Raw genomic sequence first — 26,089 nt, 5'->3', positions numbered from 1 at the left:
ATATCTTAGTTTGAACCAGAACTTCCTGACAGATATTAACCCGAAGTGGTTCGGTCGGCCGGACATCCTCCGCAAACTCAGCCTCACAGAAAACCACATCGAAGTTCTGCAGGAGTCCAATCTGAAAGGGTTCAGTAACCTCACGAGGCTCAACCTGAGCAAGAACCGCATCACAGCCGTTGAGCCGAATAGTTTTAGCTCCAGCGCCGTCTTGGCTGAGCTGGACTTGTCTGGGAACAGGTTGACTCGGGTCTCGCCTCAGGTCTTCGGGTCTCTCAGGTCCACCAAGCTCATACTAGATGGGAACCCCTGGGACTGTTCCTGTGCAGCTGAAGACTTTGTCGACTTTCTGAAAGGTTTGTAAAACATGAAGTCACGTGTTTCTAAAAACGTTATTATAAACATAAAGCCACTTCTCTTCTCAGATCTACGAAGCAGATCTCTGCTCGACAGACAGACGGAGGTGACCTGTGCGAGTCCTCCATCTCTGAGGGGTCGACCTGCGTGGAACGTGTCGGTGTGCGTGATGTCGCCCGCACCAACACCACCATCGGTGACGCAGACCACCCACCGCAAACCCACGGGTATCCTCACAACTGTCCCCGAGTCCACATCTGGTACGTCTTCATGTCTCAGTTTCTGTTTGATGTTTGGAATTCTTCACGGTTACAATCAGGATTATTTGCCCGCTCCTTAAATAAATACATTATGTGCTCAGTATCTCTGTTGTTCCCTCCAGCAAAAGTTGTGACAACACCTCCATCACGACCCACATCAGAGACAAAACCCTCTGTCCGACCCAAACCCACTGATGCACCCGTCACAATGTCCTCAAACACGGGTACATGTGGCTCTTCTTGTCCCCGTTTCTGTTTTTTAAATGATTTACCATAAGAGTTTTAATTCAGTGTGTGCTCAGTATCTCTGTTGGTCTCTCTAGCAAGACCTCCAGCACGACCCACATCAGAGACAAAACCCTCTGTCACACCGAAACCCTCTGAGGTCCTCACAACAGCCACCGAGTCTACTTTGAATTCTGGTGCATTTGGTTAGTTTTGTTCATATTTTAATTCCTTTACCAGCAGAAGTGGACGGTGATTTTCTTTTAATATCATTAAACCTTTCAGGTCATCCACACCCCAAACACAGTCGTTCAAATACAAATACAGTTAAATGTATGTGATAGTTAGTGTGGAGATAGCACCACCATGTGGCCATTTGTCAAGTTGTGTTTTTAAATTGGATTCCTTCCTTCAAGACAAATATACAAATTCTCCACTGTTTTGTTCTGCCATAAATTGTATCCAGTCTTAGTAAAAACATAACAGTAGGCCCAATTTTTTCACATTACCCACAAATATCTAGTGATATTCAGAAAATATTACTTTTCCTCTATAATTGTCTTTCCTCTCTCTTAATTTAGAAGCATAGTAGAAGCAGGCAAAGCATGATGATCCACGGAAAATGTATGGAGGACATACAGAAGGGATGGCTAGAACTGGGTTTGAACTCTGGGCCCATTTTGGTTTGGAGCAACATGCTAACCCCTGCACCACCAAGCAACTCAACTTTATGGATGACGAAAAAGTCATAGTGTAGTAAGCAGAGAAATGTCATAAAAAGTCATAGTAAAGCCTATCGAAAGCAGTCATAGTATAGCCTGTCGAAAAAAGTCAAAAACGGTCATAGTATATCATGTCGAAAAAGTCAAAAAACAGTCATAGTATATTATGTCGAAAACAGTCATAGTAAAGCCTGTCGAAAGCAGACATAGTATAGCCTGTCAAAAAAAGTGAAAAACGGTCATAGTATAGCATGTCAAAAAAAGTCAAAAAACAGTCATAGTATATTATGTCGAAAACAGTCATAGTAAAGCCTGTCGAAAGCAGTCATAGTATAGCCTGTCGAAAAAAGTGAAAAACGGTCATAGTATAGCATGTCGAAAAAAGTCAAAAAACAGTTATAGTATAGCATGTCGAAAACAGTCATAGTAAAGCCTGTCGAAAGCAGACATATTAAAGCCTGTCGAAAGCAGACATAGTAAAGCCTGTCGAAAAAAGTGAAAAACGGTCATAGTATAGCCTGTCGAAAAAAGTCAAAAAATAGTCATAGTATAGCATGTCGAAAAAAGTAAAAAAACGGTCATAGTATAGCATGTCAAAAAAAGGAAAAAAGGAAAAAACAGTCATACTTGAAATATTTCATCAATGGTCAATACTGCGAATGGTGACCGTGGCAAAGTGGAGAGCAGGGCTGCCTTTCAATCAGAGGGTTGGTGGTTCAATCCCCGGCTCCTACTCTACCATTTTCTTAACCCCAAAATTGCTCCCGTAGATGCGTCGACTGAACTGTAAGTTGCTGTTTATAAAAGCGTCTGCTAAATTAATGTAATATGTCAAAATATTACATGAAAAAAGTCATAGATAGTATGTTGAAATATTTCATGAAAAAAAAGTCATAGTAGATGCAGGCAAAGCATGATGATCCACGGAAAGTGTATGAAAGACATACAGAAGGGATGGCCAGAACTGGGTTTGAACCTTAGCCCATTTTGGGTTGGAGCAACATGCTAACCCCTGCACCACCAAGCAACTCAGCTTTATGGATGTCGAAAAAGTCATAGTGTAGTAAGCAGAGAAATGTCATAAAAAGTCATAGTATGGCATGTCGAAAGCAGTCATAGTATAGCCTGTCGAAAAAAGTGAAAAACGGTCATAGTATAACCTGTCGAAAAAAGTGAAAAACGGTCATAGTATAACCTGTCGAAAAAAGTGAAAAACGGTCATAGTATAGCATGTCGAAAAAAGCCAAAAAACAGTCATAGTATATTATGTCGAAAACAGTCATAGTAAAGCCTGTCGAAAGCAGACATAGTATAGCCTATCGAAAAAAGTGAAAAACGGTCATATTATAGCCTGTCAAAAAAAGTGAAAAACGGTCATAGTATAGCATGTCGAAAAAAGTCAAAAAACAGTCATAGTATAGCATGTCGAAAACAGTCATAGTAAAGCCTGTCGAAAGCAGTCATAGTATAGCCTGTCAAAAAAAGTGAAAAACGGTCATAGTATAGCATGTTGAAAAAAGTGAAAAACGGTCATAGTATAGCATGTCGAAAAAAGTCAAAAAACAGTCATAGTATATTATGTCGAAAACAGTCATAGTAAAGCCTGTCGAAAGCAGTCATAGTATAGCCTGTCGAAAAAAGTGAAAAACGGTCATAGTATAGCATGTCGAAAAAAGTCAAAAAACAGTCATAGTATATTATGTCGAAAACAGTCATAGTAAAGCCTGTCGAAAGCAGACATAGTATAGCCTATCGAAAAAAGTGAAAAACGGTCATAGTATAGCCTGTCGAAAAAAGTCAAAAAATAGTCATAGTATAGCATGTCGAAAAAAGTAAAAAAACGGTCATAGTATAGCATGTCAAAAAAAGGAAAAAAGGAAAAAACAGTCATACTTGAAATATTTCATCAATGGTCAATACTGCGAATGGGGACCGTGGCAAAGTGGAGAGCAGGGCTGCCTTTCAATCAGAGGGTTGGTGGTTCAATCCCCGGCTCCTACTCTACCATTTTCTTAACCCCAAAATTGCTCCCGTAGATGCGTCGACTGAACTGTAAGTTGCTGTTTATAAAAGCGTCTGCTAAATTAATGTAATATGTCAAAATATTACATGAAAAAAGTCATAGATAGTATGTTGAAATATTTCATGAAAAAAAAGTCATAGTAGATGCAGGCAAAGCATGATGATCCACGGAAAGTGTATGAAAGACAAACAGAAGGGATGGCCAGAACTGGGTTTGAACCTTAGCCCATTTTGGGTTGGAGCAACATGCTAACCCCTGCACCACCAAGCAACTCAGCTTTATGGATGTCGAAAAAGTCATAGTGTAGTAAGCAGAGAAATGTCATAAAAAGTCATAGTATGGCATGTCGAAAGCAGTCATAGTATAGCCTGTCGAAAAAAGTGAAAAACGGTCATAGTATAACCTGTCGAAAAAAGTGAAAAACGGTCATAGTATAGCATGTCGAAAAAAATCAAAAAACAGTCATAGTATAGCATGTCGAAAACAGTCATAGTAAAGCCTGTCGAAAGCAGTCATAGTATAGCCTGTCGAAAAAAGTCAAAAACGGTCATAGTATAGCATGTTGAAAAAAGTGAAAAACGGTCATAGTATAGCATGTCGAAAAAAGTCAAAAAACAGTCATAGTATATTATGTCGAAAACAGTCATAGTAAAGCCTGTCGAAAGCAGTCATAGTATAGCCTGTCAAAAAAAGTGAAAAACGGTCATAGTATAGCATGTCGAAAAAAGTCAAAAAACAGTCATAGTATAGCATGTCGAAAACAGTCATAGTAAAGCCTGTCGAAAGCAGTCATAGTATAGCCTGTCAAAAAAAGTCAAAAACGGTCATAGTATAGCATGTCGAAAAAAGTGAAAAACGGTCATAGTATAGCATGTCGAAAAAAGTCAAAAAACAGTCATAGTATATTATGTCGAAAACAGTCATAGTAAAGCCTGTCGAAAGCAGTCATAGTATAGCCTGTCAAAAAAAGTGAAAAACGGTCATAGTATAGCCTGTCAAAAAAAGTCAAAAACGGTCATAGTATAGCATGTCGAAAAAAGTCAAAAAACAGTCATAGTAGAGGATGTCGAAAACAGTCATAGTAAAGCCTGTCGAAAGCAGTCATAGTATAGCCTGTCAAAAAAAGTGAAAAACGGTCATAGTATAGCATGTCGAAAAAAGTCAAAAAACAGTCATAGTATAGCATGTCGAAAACAGTCATAGTAAAGCCTGTCGAAAGCAGTCATAGTATAGCCTGTCGAAAAAAGTCCAAAACGGTCAGAGTATAGCATGTCGAAAAAAGTCAAAAAACAGACATAGTATATTATATCGAAAACAGTCATAGTAAAGCCTGTCAAAAGCCGTCATAGTATAGCCTGTTGAAAAAAGTGAAAAACGGTCATAGTATAGCCTGTCGAAAAAAGTCCAAAACGGTCATAGTAGAGCATGTCGAAAAAAGTCAAAAAACAGTCATAGTATATTATGTCGAAAACAGTCATAGTAAAGCCTGTCGAAAGGAGACATAGTATAGCCTGTCGAAAAAAGTCAAAAACGGTCATAGTATAGCATGTCGAAAAAGTCAAAAAATAGTCATAGTATAGCATGTCAAAAACAGTCATAGTTTAGCCTGTCGAAAGCAGTCATAGTATAGCCTGTCGAAAAAAGTGAAAAACGGTCATAGTATAGCATGTCGAAAAAAGTAAAAAAACAGTTATAGTATAGCATTTCAAAAACGGTCATAGTATAGCATGTCAAAAACGGTCATAGTATAGCATGTTGAAAAAAGTCAAAAAACGGTGATAGTATAGCATGTCAAAAAAAGGAAAAAAGGAAAAAACAGTCATACTTGAAATATTTCATCAATGGTCAATACTGCGAATGGTGACCGTGGCAAAGTGGAGAGCAGGACTGCCTTTCAATCAGAGGGTTGGTGGTTCAATCCCCGGCTCCTACTCTAACATTTTCTTAACCCCAAAATTACTCCCGTAGATGCGTCGACTGAACTGTAAGTTGCTGTTTATAAAAGCGTCTGCTAAATTAATGTAATATGTCAAAATATTACATGAAAAAAGTCATAGATAGTATGTTGAAATATTTCATGAAAAAAAAGTCATAGTAGATGCAGGCAAAGCATGATGATCCACGGAAAGTGTATGGAAGACATACAGAAGGGATGGCTAGAACTGGGTTTGAACCTTAGCCCATTTTGGGTTGGAGCAACATGCTAACCCCTGCACCACCAAGCAACTCAGCTTTATGGATGTCGAAAAAGTCATAGTGTAGTAAGCAGAGAAATGTCATAAAAAGTCATAGTATGGCATGTCGAAAGCAGTCATAGTATAGCCTGTCGAAAAAAGTGAAAAACGGTCATAGTATAACCTGTCGAAAAAAGTGAAAAAAGGTCATAGTATAGCATGTCGAAAAAAGCCAAAAAACAGTCATAGTATATTATGTCGAAAACAGTCATAGTAAAGCCTGTCGAAAGCAGTCATAGTATAGCCTGTCGAAAAAAGTGAAAAACGGTCATAGTATAACCTGTCGAAAAAAGTGAAAAAAGGTCATAGTATAGCATGTCGAAAAAAGCCAAAAAACAGTCATAGTATATTATGTCGAAAACAGTCATAGTAAAGCCTGTCGAAAGCAGACATAGTATAGCCTATCAAAAAAAGTGAAAAACGGTCATAGTATAGCATGTCGAAAAAAGTCAAAAAACAGTCATAGTATAGCATGTCGAAAACAGTCATAGTAAAGCCTGTCGAAAGCAGTCATAGTATAGCCTGTCGAAAAAAGTCAAAAACGGTCATAGTATAGCATGTCGAAAAAAGTGAAAAACGGTCATAGTATAGCATGTCGAAAAAAGTCAAAAAACAGTCATAGTATATTATGTCGAAAACAGTCATAGTAAAGCCTGTCGAAAGCAGACATAGTATAGCCTATCGAAAAAAGTGAAAAACGGTCATATTATAGCCTGTCAAAAAAAGTGAAAAACGGTCATAGTATAGCATGTCGAAAAAAGTCAAAAAACAGTCATAGTATAGCATGTCGAAAACAGTCATAGTAAAGCCTGTCGAAAGCAGTCATAGTATAGCCTGTCAAAAAAAGTGAAAAACGGTCATAGTATAGCATGTCGAAAAAAGTCAAAAAACAGTCATAGTATAGCATGTCGAAAACAGTCATAGTAAAGCCTGTCGAAAGCAGTCATAGTATAGCCTGTCGAAAAAAGTCAAAAACGGTCATAGTATAGCATGTTGAAAAAAGTGAAAAACGGTCATAGTATAGCATGTCGAAAAAAGTCAAAAAACAGTCATAGTATATTATGTCGAAAACAGTCATAGTAAAGCCTGTCGAAAGCAGTCATAGTATAGCCTGTCAAAAAAAGTGAAAAACGGTCATAGTATAGCATGTCGAAAAAAGTCAAAAAACAGTCATAGTATATTATGTCGAAAACAGTCATAGTAAAGCCTGTCGAAAGCAGACATAGTATAGCCTGTCAAAAAAAGTGAAAAACGGTCATAGTATAGCCTGTCAAAAAAAGTCAAAAACGGTCGTAGTATAGCATGTCGAAAAAAGTCAAAAAACAGTCATAGTAGAGGATGTCGAAAACAGTCATAGTAAAGCCTGTCGAAAGCAGTCATAGTATAGCCTGTCAAAAAAAGTGAAAAACGGTCATAGTATAGCATGTCGAAAAAAGTCAAAAAACAGTCATAGTATAGCATGTCGAAAACAGTCATAGTAAAGCCTGTCGAAAGCAGTCATAGTATAGCCTGTCGAAAAAAGTCCAAAACGGTCAGAGTATAGCATGTCGAAAAAAGTCAAAAAACAGACATAGTATATTATATCGAAAACAGTCATAGTAAAGCCTGTCAAAAGCCGTCATAGTATAGCCTGTTGAAAAAAGTGAAAAACGGTCATAGTATAGCCTGTCGAAAAAAGTCCAAAACGGTCATAGTAGAGCATGTCGAAAAAAGTCAAAAAACAGTCATAGTATATTATGTCGAAAACAGTCATAGTAAAGCCTGTCGAAAGCAGACATAGTATAGCCTGTCGAAAAAAGTCAAAAACGGTCATAGTATAGCATGTCGAAAAAGTCAAAAAATAGTCATAGTATAGCATGTCGAAAACAGTCATAGTTTAGCCTGTCGAAAGCAGTCATAGTATAGCCTGTCGAAAAAAGTGAAAAACGGTCATAGTATAGCATGTCGAAAAAAGTAAAAAAACAGTTATAGTATAGCATTTCAAAAACGGTCATAGTATAGCATGTCAAAAACGGTCATAGTATAGCATGTTGAAAAAAGTCAAAAAACGGTCATAGTATAGCATGTCAAAAAAAGGAAAAAAGGAAAAAACAGTCATACTTGAAATATTTCATCAATGGTCAATACTGTGAATGGTGACCGTGGCAAAGTGGAGAGCAGGACTGCCTTTCAATCAGAGGGTTGGTGGTTCAATCCCCGGCTCCTACTCTAACATTTTCTTAACCCCAAAATTGCTCCCGTAGATGCGTCGACTGAACTGTAAGTTGCTGTTTATAAAAGCGTCTGCTAAATTAATGTAATATGTCAAAATATTACATGAAAAAAGTCATAGATAGTATGTTGAAATATTTCATGAAAAAAAAGTCATAGTAGATGCAGGCAAAGCATGATGATCCACGGAAAGTGTATGGAAGACATACAGAAGGGATGGCCAGAACTGGGTTTGAACCTTAGCCCATTTTGGGTTGGAGCAACATGCTAACCCCTGCACCACCAAGCAACTCAGCTTTATGGATGTCGAAAAAGTCATAGTGTAGTAAGCAGAGAAATGTCATAAAAAGTCATAGTATGGCATGTCGAAAGCAGTCATAGTATAGCCTGTCGAAAAAAGTGAAAAACGGTCATAGTATAACCTGTCGAAAAAAGTGAAAAAAGGTCATAGTATAGCATGTCGAAAAAAGCCAAAAAACAGTCATAGTATATTATGTCGAAAACAGTCATAGTAAAGCCTGTCGAAAGCAGACATAGTATAGCCTATCGAAAAAAGTGAAAAACGGTCATAGTATAGCCTGTCAAAAAAAGTGAAAAACGGTCATAGTATAGCATGTCGAAAAAAGTCAAAAAACAGTCATAGTATAGCATGTCGAAAACAGTCATAGTAAAGCCTGTCGAAAGCAGTCATAGTATAGCCTGTCAAAAAAAGTGAAAAACGGTCATAGTATAGCATGTCGAAAAAAGTCAAAAAACAGTCATAGTATAGCATGTCGAAAACAGTCATAGTAAAGCCTGTCGAAAGCAGTCATAGTATAGCCTGTCGAAAAAAGTCAAAAACGGTCATAGTATAGCATGTCGAAAAAAGTGAAAAACGGTCATAGTATAGCATGTCGAAAAAAGTCAAAAAACAGTCATAGTATATTATGTCGAAAACAGTCATAGTAAAGCCTGTCGAAAGCAGTCATAGTATAGCCTGTCGAAAAAAGTGAAAAACGGTCATAGTATAGAATGTCGAAAAAAGTCAAAAACGGTCATAGTATAGCATGTCGAAAAAAGTCAAAAAACAGTCATAGTATATTATGTCGAAAACAGTCATAGTAAAGCCTGTCGAAAGCAGACATAGTATAGCCTGTCAAAAAAAGTGAAAAACGGTCATAGTATAGCCTGTCAAAAAAAGTCAAAAACGGTCATAGTATAGCATGTCGAAAAAAGTCAAAAAACAGTCATAGTATAGCATGTCGAAAACAGTCATAGTAAAGCCTGTCGAAAGCAGTCATAGTATAGCCTGTCGAAAAAAGTCCAAAACGGTCAGAGTATAGCATGTCGAAAAAAGTCAAAAAACAGACATAGTATATTATATCGAAAACAGTCATAGTAAAGCCTGTCAAAAGCCGTCATAGTATAGCCTGTTGAAAAAAGTGAAAAACGGTCATAGTATAGCCTGTCGAAAAAAGTCCAAAACGGTCATAGTAGAGCATGTCGAAAAAAGTCAAAAAACAGTCATAGTATATTATGTCGAAAACAGTCATAGTAAAGCCTGTCGAAAGCAGACATAGTATAGCCTGTCGAAAAAAGTCAAAAACGGTCATAGTATAGCATGTCGAAAAAGTCAAAAAATAGTCATAGTATAGCATGTCGAAAACAGTCATAGTTTAGCCTGTCGAAAGCAGTCATAGTATAGCCTGTCGAAAAAAGTGAAAAACGGTCATAGTATAGCATGTCGAAAAAAGTAAAAAAACAGTTATAGTATAGCATTTCAAAAACGGTCATAGTATAGCATGTCAAAAACGGTCATAGTATAGCATGTTGAAAAAAGTCAAAAAACGGTCATAATATAGCATGTCAAAAAAAGGAAAAAAGGAAAAAACAGTCATACTTGAAATATTTCATCAATGGTCAATACTGTGAATGGTGACCGTGGCAAAGTGGAGAGCAGGACTGCCTTTCAATCAGAGGGTTGGTGGTTCAATCCCCGGCTCCTACTCTAACATTTTCTTAACCCCAAAATTGCTCCCGTAGATGCGTCGACTGAACTGTAAGTTGCTGTTTATAAAAGCGTCTGCTAAATTAATGTAATATGTCAAAATATTACATGAAAAAAGTCATAGATAGTATGTTGAAATATTTCATGAAAAAAAAGTCATAGTAGATGCAGGCAAAGCATGATGATCCACGGAAAGTGTATGGAAGACATACAGAAGGGATGGCCAGAACTGGGTTTGAACCTTAGCCCATTTTGGGTTGGAGCAACATGCTAACCCCTGCACCACCAAGCAACTCAGCTTTATGGATGTCGAAAAAGTCATAGTGTAGTAAGCAGAGAAATGTCATAAAAAGTCATAGTATGGCATGTCGAAAGCAGTCATAGTATAGCCTGTCGAAAAAAGTGAAAAACGGTCATAGTATAACCTGTCGAAAAAAGTGAAAAAAGGTCATAGTATAGCATGTCGAAAAAAGCCAAAAAACAGTCATAGTATATTATGTCGAAAACAGTCATAGTAAAGCCTGTCGAAAGCAGACATAGTATAGCCTATCGAAAAAAGTGAAAAACGGTCATAGTATAGCCTGTCAAAAAAAGTGAAAAACGGTCATAGTATAGCATGTCGAAAAAAGTCAAAAAACAGTCATAGTATAGCATGTCGAAAACAGTCATAGTAAAGCCTGTCGAAAGCAGTCATAGTATAGCCTGTCGAAAAAAGTCAAAAACGGTCATAGTATAGCATGTCGAAAAAAGTGAAAAACGGTCATAGTATAGCATGTCGAAAAAAGTCAAAAAACAGTCATAGTATATTATGTCGAAAACAGTCATAGTAAAGCCTGTCGAAAGCAGACATAGTATAGCCTGTCAAAAAAAGTGAAAAACGGTCATAGTATAGCCTGTCAAAAAAAGTCAAAAACGGTCGTAGTATAGCATGTCGAAAAAAGTCAAAAAACAGTCATAGTAGAGGATGTCGAAAACAGTCATAGTAAAGCCTGTCGAAAGCAGTCATAGTATAGCCTGTCAAAAAAAGTGAAAAACGGTCATAGTATAGCATGTCGAAAAAAGTCAAAAAACAGTCATAGTATAGCATGTCGAAAACAGTCATAGTAAAGCCTGTCGAAAGCAGTCATAGTATAGCCTGTCGAAAAAAGTCCAAAACGGTCAGAGTATAGCATGTCGAAAAAAGTCAAAAAACAGACATAGTATATTATATCGAAAACAGTCATAGTAAAGCCTGTCAAAAGCCGTCATAGTATAGCCTGTTGAAAAAAGTGAAAAACGGTCATAGTATAGCCTGTCGAAAAAAGTCCAAAACGGTCATAGTAGAGCATGTCGAAAAAAGTCAAAAAACAGTCATAGTATATTATGTCGAAAACAGTCATAGTAAAGCCTGTCGAAAGCAGACATAGTATAGCCTGTCGAAAAAAGTCAAAAACGGTCATAGTATAGCATGTCGAAAAAGTCAAAAAATAGTCATAGTATAGCATGTCGAAAACAGTCATAGTTTAGCCTGTCGAAAGCAGTCATAGTATAGCCTGTCGAAAAAAGTGAAAAACGGTCATAGTATAGCCTGTCGAAAAAAGTGAAAAACGGTCATAGTATAACCTGTCGAAAAAAGTGAAAAAAGGTCATAGTATAGCATGTCGAAAAAAGCCAAAAAACAGTCATAGTATATTATGTCGAAAACAGTCATAGTAAAGCCTGTCGAAAGCAGACATAGTATAGCCTATCGAAAAAAGTGAAAAACGGTCATAGTATAGCCTGTCAAAAAAAGTGAAAAACGGTCATAGTATAGCATGTCGAAAAAAGTCAAAAAACAGTCATAGTATAGCATGTCGAAAACAGTCATAGTAAAGCCTGTCGAAAGCAGTCATAGTATAGCCTGTCGAAAAAAGTCAAAAACGGTCATAGTATAGCATGTCGAAAAAAGTGAAAAACGGTCATAGTATAGCATGTCGAAAAAAGTCAAAAAACAGTCATAGTATATTATGTCGAAAACAGTCATAGTAAAGCCTGTCGAAAGCAGACATAGTATAGCCTGTCAAAAAAAGTGAAAAACGGTCATAGTATAGCCTGTCAAAAAAAGTCAAAAACGGTCGTAGTATAGCATGTCGAAAAAAGTCAAAAAACAGTCATAGTAGAGGATGTCGAAAACAGTCATAGTAAAGCCTGTCGAAAGCAGTCATAGTATAGCCTGTCAAAAAAAGTGAAAAACGGTCATAGTATAGCATGTCGAAAAAAGTCAAAAAACAGTCATAGTATAGCATGTCGAAAACAGTCATAGTAAAGCCTGTCGAAAGCAGTCATAGTATAGCCTGTCGAAAAAAGTCCAAAACGGTCAGAGTATAGCATGTCGAAAAAAGTCAAAAAACAGACATAGTATATTATATCGAAAACAGTCATAGTAAAGCCTGTCAAAAGCCGTCATAGTATAGCCTGTTGAAAAAAGTGAAAAACGGTCATAGTATAGCCTGTCGAAAAAAGTCCAAAACGGTCATAGTAGAGCATGTCGAAAAAAGTCAAAAAACAGTCATAGTATATTATGTCGAAAACAGTCATAGTAAAGCCTGTCGAAAGCAGACATAGTATAGCCTGTCGAAAAAAGTCAAAAACGGTCATAGTATAGCATGTCGAAAAAGTCAAAAAATAGTCATAGTATAGCATGTCGAAAACAGTCATAGTTTAGCCTGTCGAAAGCAGTCATAGTATAGCCTGTCGAAAAAAGTGAAAAACGGTCATAGTATAGCATGTCGAAAAAAGTAAAAAAACAGTTATAGTATAGCATTTCAAAAACGGTCATAGTATAGCATGTCAAAAACGGTCATAGTATAGCATGTTGAAAAAAGTCAAAAAACGGTCATAGTATAGCATGTCAAAAAAAGGAAAAAAGGAAAAAACAGTCATACTTGAAATATTTCATCAATGGTCAATACTGTGAATGGTGACCGTGGCAAAGTGGAGAGCAGGACTGCCTTTCAATCAGAGGGTTGGTGGTTCAATCCCAGGCTCCTACTCTAACATTTTCTTAACCCCAAAATTGCTCCCGTAGATGCGTCGACTGAACTGTAAGTTGCTGTTTATAAAAGCGTCTGCTAAATTAATGTAATATGTCAAAATATTACATGAAAAAAGTCATAGATAGTATGTTGAAATATTTCATGAAAAAAAAGTCATAGTAGATGCAGGCAAAGCATGATGATCCACGGAAAGTGTATGGAAGACATACAGAAGGGATGGCCAGAACTGGGTTTGAACCTTAGCCCATTTTGGGTTGGAGCAACATGCTAACCCCTGCACCACCAAGCAACTCAGCTTTATGGATGTCGAAAAAGTCATAGTGTAGTAAGCAGAGAAATGTCATAAAAAGTCATAGTATGGCATGTCGAAAGCAGTCATAGTATAGCCTGTCGAAAAAAGTGAAAAACGGTCATAGTATAACCTGTCGAAAAAAGTGAAAAAAGGTCATAGTATAGCATGTCGAAAAAAGCCAAAAAACAGTCATAGTATATTATGTCGAAAACAGTCATAGTAAAGCCTGTCGAAAGCAGACATAGTATAGCCTATCGAAAAAAGTGAAAAACGGTCATAGTATAGCCTGTCAAAAAAAGTGAAAAACGGTCATAGTATAGCATGTCGAAAAAAGTCAAAAAACAGTCATAGTATAGCATGTCGAAAACAGTCATAGTAAAGCCTGTCGAAAGCAGTCATAGTATAGCCTGTCAAAAAAAGTGAAAAACGGTCATAGTATAGCATGTCGAAAAAAGTCAAAAAACAGTCATAGTATAGCATGTCGAAAACAGTCATAGTAAAGCCTGTCGAAAGCAGTCATAGTATAGCCTGTCAAAAAAAGTGAAAAACGGTCATAGTATAGCATGTCGAAAAAAGTCAAAAAACAGTCATAGTATATTATGTCGAAAACAGTCATAGTAAAGCCTGTCGAAAGCAGACATAGTATAGCCTATCAAAAAAAGTGAAAAACGGTCATATTATAGCCTGTCAAAAAAAGTAAAAAACGGTCATAGTATAGCATGTCGAAAAAAGTAAAAAAACGGTCATAGTATAGCCTGTCGAAAAAAGTGAAAAACGGTCATAGTATAGCATGTCGAAAAAAGTCAAAAAACAGTCATAGTATATTATGTCGAAAACAGTCATAGTAAAGCCTGTCGAAAGCAGACATAGTATAGCCTGTCGAAAAAAGTGAAAAACGGTCATAGTATAGCCTGTCGAAAAAAGTCAAAAAATAGTCATAGTATAGCATGTCGAAAAAAGTAAAAAAACGGTCATAGTATAGCATGTCAAAAAAAGGAAAAAAGGAAAAAACAGTCATACTTGAAATATTTCATCAATGGTCAATACTGCGAATGGTGACCGTGGCAAAGTGGAGAGCAGGGCTGCCTTTCAATCAGAGGGTTGGTGGTTCAATCCCCGGCTCTTACTCTACCATTTTCTTAACCCCAAAATTGCTCCCGTAGATGCGTCGACTGAACTGTAAGTTGCTGTTTATAAAAGCGTCTGCTAAATTAATGTAATATGTCAAAATATTACATGAAAAAAGTCATAGATAGTATGTTGAAATATTTCATGAAAAAAAAGTCATAGTAGATGCAGGCAAAGCATGATGATCCACGGAAAGTGTATGGAAGACATACAGAAGGGATGGCCAGAACTGGGTTTGAACCTTAGCCCATTTTGGGTTGGAGCAACATGCTAACCCCTGCACCACCAAGCAACTCAGCTTTATGGATGTCGAAAAAGTCATAGTGTAGTAAGCAGAGAAATGTCATAAAAAGTCATAGTATGGCATGTCGAAAGCAGACATAGTATAGCCTATCGAAAAAAGTGAAAAACGGTCATAGTATAGCCTGTCAAAAAAAGTGAAAAACGGTCATAGTATAGCATGTCGAAAAAAGTCAAAAAACAGTCATAGTATAGCATGTCGAAAACAGTCATAGTAAAGCCTGTCGAAAGCAGACATAGTATAGCCAATCGAAAAAAGTGAAAAACGGTCATATTATAGCCTGTCAAAAAAAGTGAAAAACGGTCATAGTATAGCATGTCGAAAAAAGTCAAAAAACAGTCATAGTATAGCATGTCGAAAACAGTCATAGTAAAGCTTGTCGAAAGCAGTCATAGTATAGCCTGTCGAAAAAAGTCAAAAACGGTCATAGTATAGCATGTTGAAAAAAGTGAAAAACGGTCATAGTATAGCATGTCGAAAAAAGTCAAAAAACAGTCATAGTATATTATGTCGAAAACAGTCATAGTAAAGCCTGTCGAAAGCAGTCATAGTATAGCCTGTCAAAAAAAGTGAAAAACGGTCATAGTATAGCATGTCGAAAAAAGTCAAAAAACAGTCATAGTATAGCATGTCGAAAACAGTCATAGTAAAGCCTGTCGAAAGCAGTCATAGTATAGCCTGTCGAAAAAAGTCAAAAACGGTCATAGTATAGCATGTCGAAAAAAGTGAAAAACGGTCATAGTATAGCATGTCGAAAAAAGTCAAAAAACAGTCATAGTATATTATGTCGAAAACAGTCATAGTAAAGCCTGTCGAAAGCAGTCATAGTATAGCCTGTCGAAAAAAGTCAAAAACGGTCATAGTATAGCATGTCGAAAAAAGTCAAAAAACAGTCATAGTATATTATGTCGAAAACAGTCATAGTAAAGCCTGTCGAAAGCAGACATAGTATAGCCTGTCAAAAAAAGTGAAAAACGGTCATAGTATAGCCTGTCAAAAGAAGTCAAAAACGGTCATAGTATAGCATGTCGAAAAAAGTCAAAAAACAGTCATAGTATAGCATGTCGAAAACAGTCATAGTAAAGCCTGTCGAAAGCAGACATAGTATAGCCTGTCGAAAAAAGTCCAAAACGGTCATAGTATAGCATGTCGAAAAAAGTCAAAAAATAGTCATAGTATAGCATGTCGAAAACAGTCATAGTTTAGCCTGTCGAAAGCAGTCATAGTATAGCCTGTCGAAAAAAGTGAAAAACGGTCATAGTATAGCATGTCGAAAAAAGTCAAAAAACAGTTATAGTATAGCATTTCAAAAACGGTCATAGTATAGCATGTCAAAAACGGTCATAGTATAGCATGTCGAAAAAAGTAAAAAAACGGTCATAGTATAGCATGTCAAAAAAAGGAAAAAAGGAAAAAACAGTCATACTTGAAATATTTCATCAATGGTCAATACTGCGAATGGTGACCGTGGCAAAGTGGAGAGCAGGGCTGCCTTTCAATCAGAGGGTTGGTGGTTCAGTCCCCGGCTCCTACTCTACCATTTTCTTAACCCCAAAATTGCTCCCGTAGATGCGTCGACTGAACTGTAAGTTGCTGTTTATAAAAGCGTCTGCTAAATTAATGTAATATGTCAAAATATTACATGAAAAAAGTCATAGATAGTATGTTGAAATATTTCATGAAAAAAAAGTCATAGTAGATGCAGGCAAAGCATGATGATCCATGGAAAGTGTATGAAAGACATACAGAAGGGATGGCCAGAACTGGGTTTGAACCTTAGCCCATTTTGGGTTGGAGCAACATGCTAACCCCTGCACCACCAAGCAACTCAGCTTTATGGATGTCGAAAAAGTCATAGTGTAGTAAGCAGAGAAATGTCATAAAAAGTCAAAGTATGGCATGTCGAAAGCAGTCATAGTATAGCCTGTCGAAAAAAGTGAAAAACGGTCATAGTATAACCTGTCGAAAAAAGTGAAAAACGGTCATAGTATAGCATGTCGAAAAAAGCCAAAAAACAGTCATAGTATATTATGTCGAAAACAGTCATAGTAAAGCCTGTCGAAAGCAGTCATAGTATAGCCTGTCGAAAAAAGTCCAAAACGGTCATAGTAGAGCATGTCGAAAAAAGTCAAAAAACAGTCATAGTATATTATGTCGAAAACAGTCATAGTAAAGCCTGTCGAAAGCAGTCATAGTATAGCCTGTCGAAAAAAGTCAAAAACGGTCATAGTATAGCATGTCGAAAAAAGTCAAAAAACTGACATAGTATATTATGTCGAAAACAGTCATAGTAAAGCCTGTCAAAAGCCGTCATAGTATAGCCTGTTGAAAAAAGTGAAAAACGGTCATAGTATAGCCTGTCGAAAAAAGTCCAAAACAGTCATAGTAGAGCATGTCGAAAAAAGTAAAAAAACAGTTATAGTATAGCATGTCAAAAACAGTCATATTAAAGCCTGTCAAAAGCAGACATAGTAAAGCCTGTCAAAAGCAGACATGGTATAGCCTGTCGAAAAAAGTCAAAAACGGTCATAGTATAGCATGTCGAAAAAAGTCAAAAAACGGTCATAGTATAGCATGTCAAAAAAAGGAAAAAAGGAAAAAACAGTCATACTTGAAATATTTCATCAATGGTCAATACTGCGAATGGTGACCGTGGCAAGGTGGAGAGCAGGGCTGCCTTTCAATCAGAGGGTTGGTGGTTCAATCCCCGGCTCCTACTCTACCATTTTCTTAACCCCAAAATTGCTCCCGTAGATGCGTCGACTGAACTGTAAGTTGCTGTTTATAAAAGCGTCTGCTAAATGAATGTAATATGTCAAAATATTACATGAAAAAAGTCATAGATAGTATGTTGAAATATTTCATGAAAAAAAAGTCATAGTAGATGCAGGCAAAGCATGATGATCCACGGAAAGTGTATGGAAGACATACAGAAGGGATGGCCAGAACTGGGTTTGAACCTTAGCCCATTTTGGGTTGGAGCAACATGCTAACCCCTGCACCAGCAAGCAACTCAGCTTTATGGATGTCGAAAAAGTCATAGTGTAGTAAGCAGAGAAATGTCATAAAAAGTCATAGTATGGCATGTCGAAAGCAGTCATAGTATAGCCTGTCGAAAAAAGTCAAAAACGGTCATAGTATAGCATGTCGAAAAAAGTCAAAAAACAGTCATAGTATAGCATGTCGAAAACAGTCATAGTAAAGCTTGTCGAAAGCAGACATAGTATAGCCTATCGAAAAAAGTGAAAAACGGTCATATTATAGCATGTCGAAAAAAGTCAAAAACGGTCATAGTATATAGCATGTCGAAAAAAGTCAAAAAACAGTCATAGTATAGCATGTCGAAAACAGTCATAGTAAAGCCTGTCGAAAGCAGTCATAGTATAGCCTGTCGAAAAAAGTGAAAAACGGTCATAGTATAGAATGTCGAAAAAAGTCAAACGGTCATAGTATAGCATGTCGAAAAAAGTCAAAAAACAGTCATAGTATATTATGTCGAAAACAGTCATAGTAAAGCCTGTCGAAAGCAGTCATAGTATAGCCTGTCGAAAAAAGTGAAAAACGGTCATAGTATAGCCTGTCAAAAAATGTCAAAAACGGTCATAGTATAGCATGTCGAAAAGAGTAAAAAAACAGTTATAGTATAGCATGTCGAAAACAGTTATAGTAAAGCCTGTCGAAAGCAGACATAGTATAGCCTGTCGAAAAAAGTCAAAAACGGTCATAGTATAGCATGTCGAAAAAAGTCAAAAAATAGTCATAGTATAGCATGTCGAAAACAGTCATAGTTAATCCTGTCGAAAGCAGACATAGTAAAGCCTGTCGAAAGCAGACATAGTATAACCTGTCAAAAAAAGTGAAAAACGGTCATAGTATATTATGTCGAAAACAGTCACAGTAAAGCCTGTCGAAAACAGTCATAGTATAGCCTGTCGAAAAAAGTGAAAAACGGTCATAGTATAGCAAGTCGAAAAAAGTGAAAAACGGTCATAGTATAGCATGTCGAAAAAAGTCAAAAAACAGTCATAGTATATTATGTCAAAAACAGTCATAGTAAAGCCTGTCGAAAGCAGACATAGTATAGCCTATCGAAAAAAGTGAAAAACGGTCATAGTATAGCCTGTCAAAAAAAGTGAAAAACGGTCATAGTATAGCATGTCAAAAAAAGTCAAAAAACAGTCATAGTATAGCATGTCGAAAACAGTCATAGTATAGCCTGTCGAAAAAAGTGAAAAACGGTCATAGTATAGCATGTCGAAAAAAGTGAAAAACGGTCAAAGTATAGCATGTCAAAAAAAGTGAAAAACGGTCATAGTATAGACTGTCGAAAAAAGTGAAAAACGGTCATAGTATAACGTGTCAAAAAAAGTGAAAAACGGTCATAGTATAACGTGTCTCAAAAAGTCAAAAAACAGTCATAGTATAGCATGTCGAAAACAGTCAAAAACGGTCATAGTATATTATGTCGAAAACAGTCATAGTAAAGCCTGTCGAAAGCAGACATAGTATAGCCTATCGAAAAAAGTGAAAAACGGTCATAGTATAGCCTGTCAAAAAAAGTGAAAAACGGTCATAGTATAGCATGTCGAAAAAAGTCAAAAAACAGTCATAGTATAGCATGTCGAAAACAGTCATAGTAAAGCCTGTCGAAAGCTGTCATAGTATAGTCTGTCGAAAAAAGTGAAAAACGGTCATAGTATAGCATGTCGAAAAAAGTAAAAAAACAGTTATAGTATAGCATGTCGAAAAAAGTAAAAAAACAGTTATAGTATAGCATGTCGAAAGCAGACATAGTAAAGTCTGTCGAAAGCAGACATAGTATAGCCTGTCGAAAAAAGTCAAAAACGGTCATAGTATAGCATGTCGAAAAAAGTAAAAAAATAGTCATAGTATAGCATGTCGAAAACAGTCATAGTAAAGCCTGTCGAAAAAAGTGAAAAACGGTCATAGTATAACGTGTCAAAAAAAGTGAAAAACGGTCATAGTATATTATGTCGAAAACAGTCATAGTAAAGCCTGTCGAAAGCAGTCATAGTATAGCCTGTCGAAAAAAGTGAAAAACGGTCATAGTATAACGTGTCGAAAAAAGTAAAAAAACAGTCACAGTAAAGCCTGTCTAAAACAGTCATAGTATAGCATGTCGAAAAAAGTCAAAAAATAGTCATAGTATAGCCTGTCGAAAAAAGTGAAAAACGGTCATAGTATAGCATGTCGAAAAAAGTAAAAAAACAGTTATAGTATAGCATGTCGAAAACAGTCATAGTAAAGCATGTTGAAAGCAGACATAGTATAGCATGTCGAAAAAAGTGAAAAACGGTCATAGTATAACGTGTCGAAAACAGGCTATACTATGACCGTTTTTCGACATACTATACTATGACTGTCGAAAAAAGTCATAGTATAGTATGTCGAAAAAAGTCAAAAAACTGTCATAGTATAGTATGTCGAAAAACAGTATAAGTATAAATAGTCTGTAGCACATATGCATCCAGGTGCAGATACAAAAAAATGAAAGCATGATCTGTTATTTAAATATCACATTTAGAAGACTCTTTAGTTTGTCCGTTGTTTCCCTTCAGCAGCTCCTGTGACGTCGCCTCCATCACTGACGGAGATCTCTGTCCGACCTGAACCGTCTGACCTGCCCAGAACTACATCTACATCCACTGGGATGACTGGTGTGTGTGGTTCTTCTGGTCTTTGACATTTGGACCTTTTTTATACAACGTGTGCTTCATGTGTTCTGTTCTTCCCTTCCAGAAACCTGTGCGACATCCTCGTCGGATACAAACATCGTCTTCACTCTGGTTGTTGTGATCGGTGAGTTTCTGTTTGATTGTCCTGAAAAATATTGCTTGAAAATGAATATTCCATTCTCAGAACTCGCTCCTCCTACAGTGGTTCTTTCGTTGCTCCTGTTCGCGGGCTTTTTCCTGGCGGCGTTGCGTCGGAGGAAACGCAACAGCAAAACGGTGACGCCTGGACGTCCGGAAGAAAACGGACCCGAGTCGAAAGAAGACGGCAGATCCGGTCGTGCTCCGTCTCCAGGACGCTCTGAGAACCAGCGGGACTCGGAGACGGGATGGAGGACGTCCTTTACTGGAGTCAGAGCTAAGTCGGCTAACGCTGTTCTCTTCATGTCTCCTTTCTGTGCGCCTGTTAGAGAAAAAGTGACGTTACAAACTGAGACGGAGGCTCAGCCGAAAGATGCAGAAAACCGAGCCGGTGGAAAGCAGAGACTGGGAGATGAAGCTGGAGGAGATGGAGGAGTTGAGACGGATGATGCTGATGATGTAAACTCCCTCCATGTTTCTGTCAACACTAACGCCGTGGCTTATCTGAGCATCGGTACAAACCAGAATAAACCCAGTCCTGATGATTCCAACAAACGGTCCACCGACGGTGCGGCTCAAAGATCGCAGACGGGAAAAGTCATGGGGAGGATCTCCACCTGGCCTCCGACCGCAGCTCAGTGGCAGGCCAGATGTAAAGCGAAGGAGGACGAGGACGAGGAGGAGGGGTCGGAGGTCTTCTCTGTTTGGACGCCAAAGCTTCCAGGTGAGGTGAAGACAGATTTAAAGACAGAGGAGCATCCCACCGGTTCTGACTGGGACGAAAAGGAAGACGACGTCGAGAACGATCTAGCGGAAGGTCTACGAACTGCACCAAACCAAGATCCTTTAAAAATGACTGCAGCTCCCGTGACGTCGGGACGCTCTCAGTCCTCAAAACCGAATGACAACACCACCCGTCTCGGCGAGGCTCTTATCCACGCCGGCGCGAGGCTAGAAGAGCAGCTGAAGAAGGAGGAGATGATCCCGGACCCTACCACTGTGGGATGGACCCAAACTCTGAACGAGGGGAAACTTTGTCCAGATCAAGACCTGAAATCTGCAGCAAATCGTGCGCAGAAGAAGAGCGGCGACAAGGCAGAACGCAGTGAATCAAAGCGAGCTGCGATGAGCAGACGGAGGGCGGAGATCGGCCCGAAGGCTCCGTCGGGCGGCGCCTCGCCGGATGACGAAACGCTGCTGTCCGGCAACGAGTACGCCTTCATGGACCTGCTGCACGAGGTCGCGCAGAACAACGGCCGCTGGACCCGAGACCGGTGGAAGCAGAAAGAAGCCAACAGGCAGCGGCGTCACGACAGATCCGCCGAAGAAGTTTAGAGAAGGATTCGCTCAAAGCTCGAAACGAGGCGACGTACAATGTTGTAGTTTCATTCTATCGCTCTTTAAGTTAGAGGAACATGGCTCATTTTTTTACCTGCTGCTGAATTAACATGTGCAAATGATCTTTGTGTGAGATAAAGTGAACTCTTAATATGTAATATTGCTGCTGCAATAAACACTTATTATTGCATCTTATTGTAAACTTAAATTCAACATTTTAAAATTTTTTTTGTGTGTTGGAAAGCTTTAGCGCCCAGGCTAGTCTTTATGCTAAGCTAACGGTCTCTTCATAGTTGCCATAGAAACATAAGCGTGGTATTGATCTTCTCATCCAACTCTCAGCAAGAAAGACATGTAGTTCCCAAAATATCAAACTTTTTCCCTTCAGAAAAAATTGTTTATTTTGATTGCTGCTGCAGTTTTAAATGTAATCTCTGTGATAATGTGGTTGCGAGATGAAGTCATACTACTCAAATAAAAGCACTCTAATCAAATGAAAACACACGTTCATCAAGTCGTCATTTGACGACCTGGGATCAGCAATAAAAAGGTCTTTTCATTTATTGTATCTGGCTGCATGCAGCATTTATTTGTTCATATTTGACACGTTGAGAAGAACACTCGCTCCTCATAAGAAAAGAGTACAAAATGGATCAACCCCTTTTTTGACAATGACTTCAAAACATAAAGTGGAGGTAAACAGGATACGTAGGCTTCTGATAACACCTGGACACAACATGCATGTTCCATTCATATAAATACACAGTATCAAATAATGGCCCCGACTTGCAAGCGGTCGACTTGAATATGGGTTTCTCTAGCCACGGGACGTCCCGCTAAATGTACAAAATGTATCGTTCTTGGCAAGCTTGTATATCAAAAAACATGCTGTTGTAGTTTTGCATGCCCCTTGTGGTATTTGTAAGTATGGACACGAAGGAGGTCTGAGTGAGCGGAGGACCAAGGAAGACGTTGAATGAGCGGATCAGAACACCGATCGGGTCGTCCATCGAGGTTCGCTCCTCAGCTCTCCTGCCCTGTAAACTGACACTTGTAGAGGACCGCTGAGCGGAGATCAGAACAGAAGTACAGTTCAATGTTAAAAAAAAAAGAGCTTAGGCTGCATCCTCAAGAAAACAAATAAAATCCTTCATCATTAGTTCCTTCATATTTCTTTCACAAATGAATCAACGCTTTTCGAACATCTGTGCGGTGAATGGAAACAGAAAGCACGTTTGACTTGTCTTTGCATCACAGGAGTAGCTGAACACTGTCCTCTGTGCTGAACGGATTAAAGGGTCATGCTTTTAAACGCTCCACACGTCCCCGAAGAGCTTAGTGCAAAACAAACGTTCGAGTCTTTCGCTTTTCATCGAACGGAAGAGACCGAAACCATTTACAAAAGGTCCTATTTACAGAGATTGAAGGAGACGTAGATCGAGATTAAACGCCGCCGCCGCCGCCTTGTTACGCAAAGGTGTGGCCTGTACACATCTGGAGAGGAGAGCGCTTCGTTTCGGCTCAAGTGTGCTCCGACTAGATGTGGAGACGGGTTACCGGGTAGAAACGGACTCGACCGTGTGCCCGTCGCCGTCTGTGCAAAACGATTCTGCTACCAGTGTGACTGCAACTCGTTGACAGTTATGAAACTGGAGGATCACAATATGAATGAATATTGACCATCAACTTCAAATGAGTTCAAGTTTAAAAAAGGAGTAAATCAATGAAAACACTAGAGCCTGACTGATACTGGATTTCTACATTCGATGATGATTTGTCGGCCAATACTCCTTAGAATAGTTTGACAGATCTTCAGGTTTGCTTATTGACGTTAGAGAACATTGATATTGACGTTAGAGAACATTGATACCACTCTGTCTGCCCCTCACTTATGAAGCTGTTAGCTTAGCATAAACACTGGAAGCAGGGTTTGCCCTCAAATCTTCCTACCAGCACCTTAAACTCTCAGAGAAACGCTCCTCTCCCTGCTTCCACTAGCTTATGCTATGCTAAGCTAAGCAGCTGCTTCCACTAGCTAGCTTATGCTAAGCTAAGCTAAGCAGCTGCTTGCTCTAGCTTTATGTTTAACATACAGATAAGAGCGCGGCGTCGAGCTTCTCATCAGACTCTCTGAAATAAGCTTATTTCCCATGATTTCAAACTATTCATTGGCTGGATATGTACCGAGTGAGACAATTTACATTTGAATACATAAATGTGTCAAAAAAAACATAACACTAATACTTTATAAAAAATAAACTAGAAACCACACAAATATAACATGAATATGCTGAAGTTCAGCTAAGAAAATAAGACTTTAAATATACATTCATAAATAAAGTAGAACGTGTTGTGGGCACAATTAATACATTTTTTGGTTACCTTTTCAGCCTGACGTACTTTTGATAAGCTAAGTTTATGATATCTGCTCAATAAATCGGTCAGGCTCTAAACTAAAAATAACACTGATATCCCACATGCAAAATATTCACTATTTACAAAGTAAAAGAATAGAACATACGGAATAGCAGACTTCAAATGGTAAAATAAATTAACAATATTCACTCTTTTACAATCACCACAACAACAACAAAACAAAAAAAAAAAAGAGAAATGCTGACAATGCTAATATGGCTGATAATCGTGCCACTACAGTGTGTATATTCACAGATGACACTTTGTCGTAAAAAAGTTTGTGCTCATAAACAAAACGAAAATCCCGTCCTGATTAGAAACCGACAAAAAAAACCAAAAAAAAAACGGACGTTTGTATTAAATTAGGAAAAAAGTGCACATGTACTGTGACGAGGGTAACGTTGCCCCGAGATTCGCTTCTTTGCGAGTTTAGGCAGAAACAGGCGAAGAGGAAGTCGGCCCCGCGGGGGCAACTTCACCCCTGAGTGAAATGATCTGATATCCTGTACAGCGTGTGCAAGACTGTCCAAAGACCGCTCACGACATCCGCCAAGTCTCCCTGTCCCGTGTCTACAAGTGTGCGAGTACTGAAGGTGTGTGCAAGGGAGGGGGGGGGAGTCGGGGTCGATGACGAGGCACTCTTCATGCATCCTCCTGTAGCAGCTCAGTGGGGAAACAGCAGGTCTCTCAGGGCCGTCTCTCTAGACAAATTTAGATTTTTTTGTTTTTGTTTTCGGATCTGAGGCCGAGAGACGCATAACGCTCTACGTCGCTATGCGCTGCTGTTCTCGGTCCGAGACGAGCCTTCATCTGTGTGAGACAAACGGGCTCCGCCGGCCCCCCAGGACGGTGGCTTAGAGGTTAAGGTGTCAGGGTGTCGAGGACTGAGGGAGGAGGGGAGGGGAGGGGGGGTTCAGAGGTGAGTCTCGTCTCTCGTCTCTGTGCCAAAGTCCTGCCGGTTCCTGGTGCCGGGCGCCTGCCCCACTTGCGAGTCCTCCGGCATGTGTGCCAGCGGGTCGGACCGGATGATGTACCTGTGGAGACAAAGTCAACGTCATCTACCAGTCATTGATGAGACGCCCATAGCTTTCTACTGGTCGACGTGACTCTACCGCACACCAGGTGGTCTGTTATGCACGTTTTTTTTTTACAACTTTACACGCCGAGTTATTGCTTCTCAACAGCATCGTAGAATATGCAACCAAAGGAAAACTTGTCTTCCTTTGTCTTGTCTTACACAATGTCGTTGAGCTCCAGCATGGTGTCAGGAGGAGGGTTGATGAGGACGTAGGACAGCGTGTTCTGGTGGTCGTTCATCTCGTCTGTTGAAAAAGGAGACGGAGGAGACCTTCAGTGCTGCTCTGGATCCCTCCATCGCTCTCTGTCATTAATGAGTACATCAGCCAGGAAACGAGCCCTCTAACCGCTGACAATATGAGACTCACATACAGTATGATGCTCTTCTGCTAGTCTGGCTGTTCTTGTTACAACTGTTAACAATCACAATTTAACTATTTATTTAATTTGAGTTACCTAAACCCAATTGAGGAATTTCTAAATCATGCTTATTAATGGGAAATAAATGGCTGAATTTACAAGTAAATTTCGCAGTTGATTCAATACAAATTTTGACTAAAATCCGACCAATAACAGCTTTTTGGAGGCTGATACCGATATTGATAATTACAGGTTCAACAATCCTTAAGTCATGTAATTATCAATCGTTTTATCGAGACATTAATAAACTA

General features: G+C 38.6%; 2 protein-coding genes across 20 annotated transcripts in view; one reads left to right on the top strand and one right to left on the bottom strand.

Moving 5' to 3' along the window:
- The first annotated feature begins 983 nt into the window (after positions 1–983).
- LOC137879904 (uncharacterized) lies at positions 984–22,492 on the top strand. Its single transcript, XM_068720882.1, has 4 exons — positions 984–1,048; positions 20,334–20,432; positions 20,515–20,574; positions 20,653–22,492. Exons 2-4 carry the CDS (start codon positions 20,426–20,428, stop codon positions 21,921–21,923), a joined length of 1,338 nt encoding a protein of 445 aa, XP_068576983.1. The 5' UTR covers positions 984–1,048; positions 20,334–20,425; the 3' UTR covers positions 21,924–22,492.
- Positions 22,493–22,514: 22 nt separating this feature from the next.
- LOC137879901 (potassium channel subfamily T member 1-like) overlaps positions 22,515–26,089 on the bottom strand; it is a 68,024-nt gene continuing 64,449 nt past the window's right edge. For all 19 annotated transcript variants that reach the window (XM_068720858.1, XM_068720864.1, XM_068720859.1 and 16 more), the window contains 2 exons: positions 25,579–25,663; positions 22,515–25,375 (listed from right to left, as the gene is read on the bottom strand). In XM_068720858.1, the coding sequence (XP_068576959.1) occupies positions 25,255–25,375; positions 25,579–25,663 (206 nt within the window). In that variant the 3' untranslated portion in view covers positions 22,515–25,254. The remainder of the gene's footprint in view (positions 25,376–25,578; positions 25,664–26,089) is intronic.

This window comes from Cebidichthys violaceus, unplaced genomic scaffold (genome assembly GCF_023349555.1).
Source record: "Cebidichthys violaceus isolate CVI_PGR_0920_01 unplaced genomic scaffold, fCebVio1.0.p SCAF_26, whole genome shotgun sequence".
Lineage (NCBI taxonomy): Eukaryota > Metazoa > Chordata > Actinopteri > Perciformes > Stichaeidae > Cebidichthys > Cebidichthys violaceus.
The sequence above is the reverse complement of the archived record's forward strand: the minus strand, read 5'-3'. Positions and strand labels throughout refer to the sequence as shown.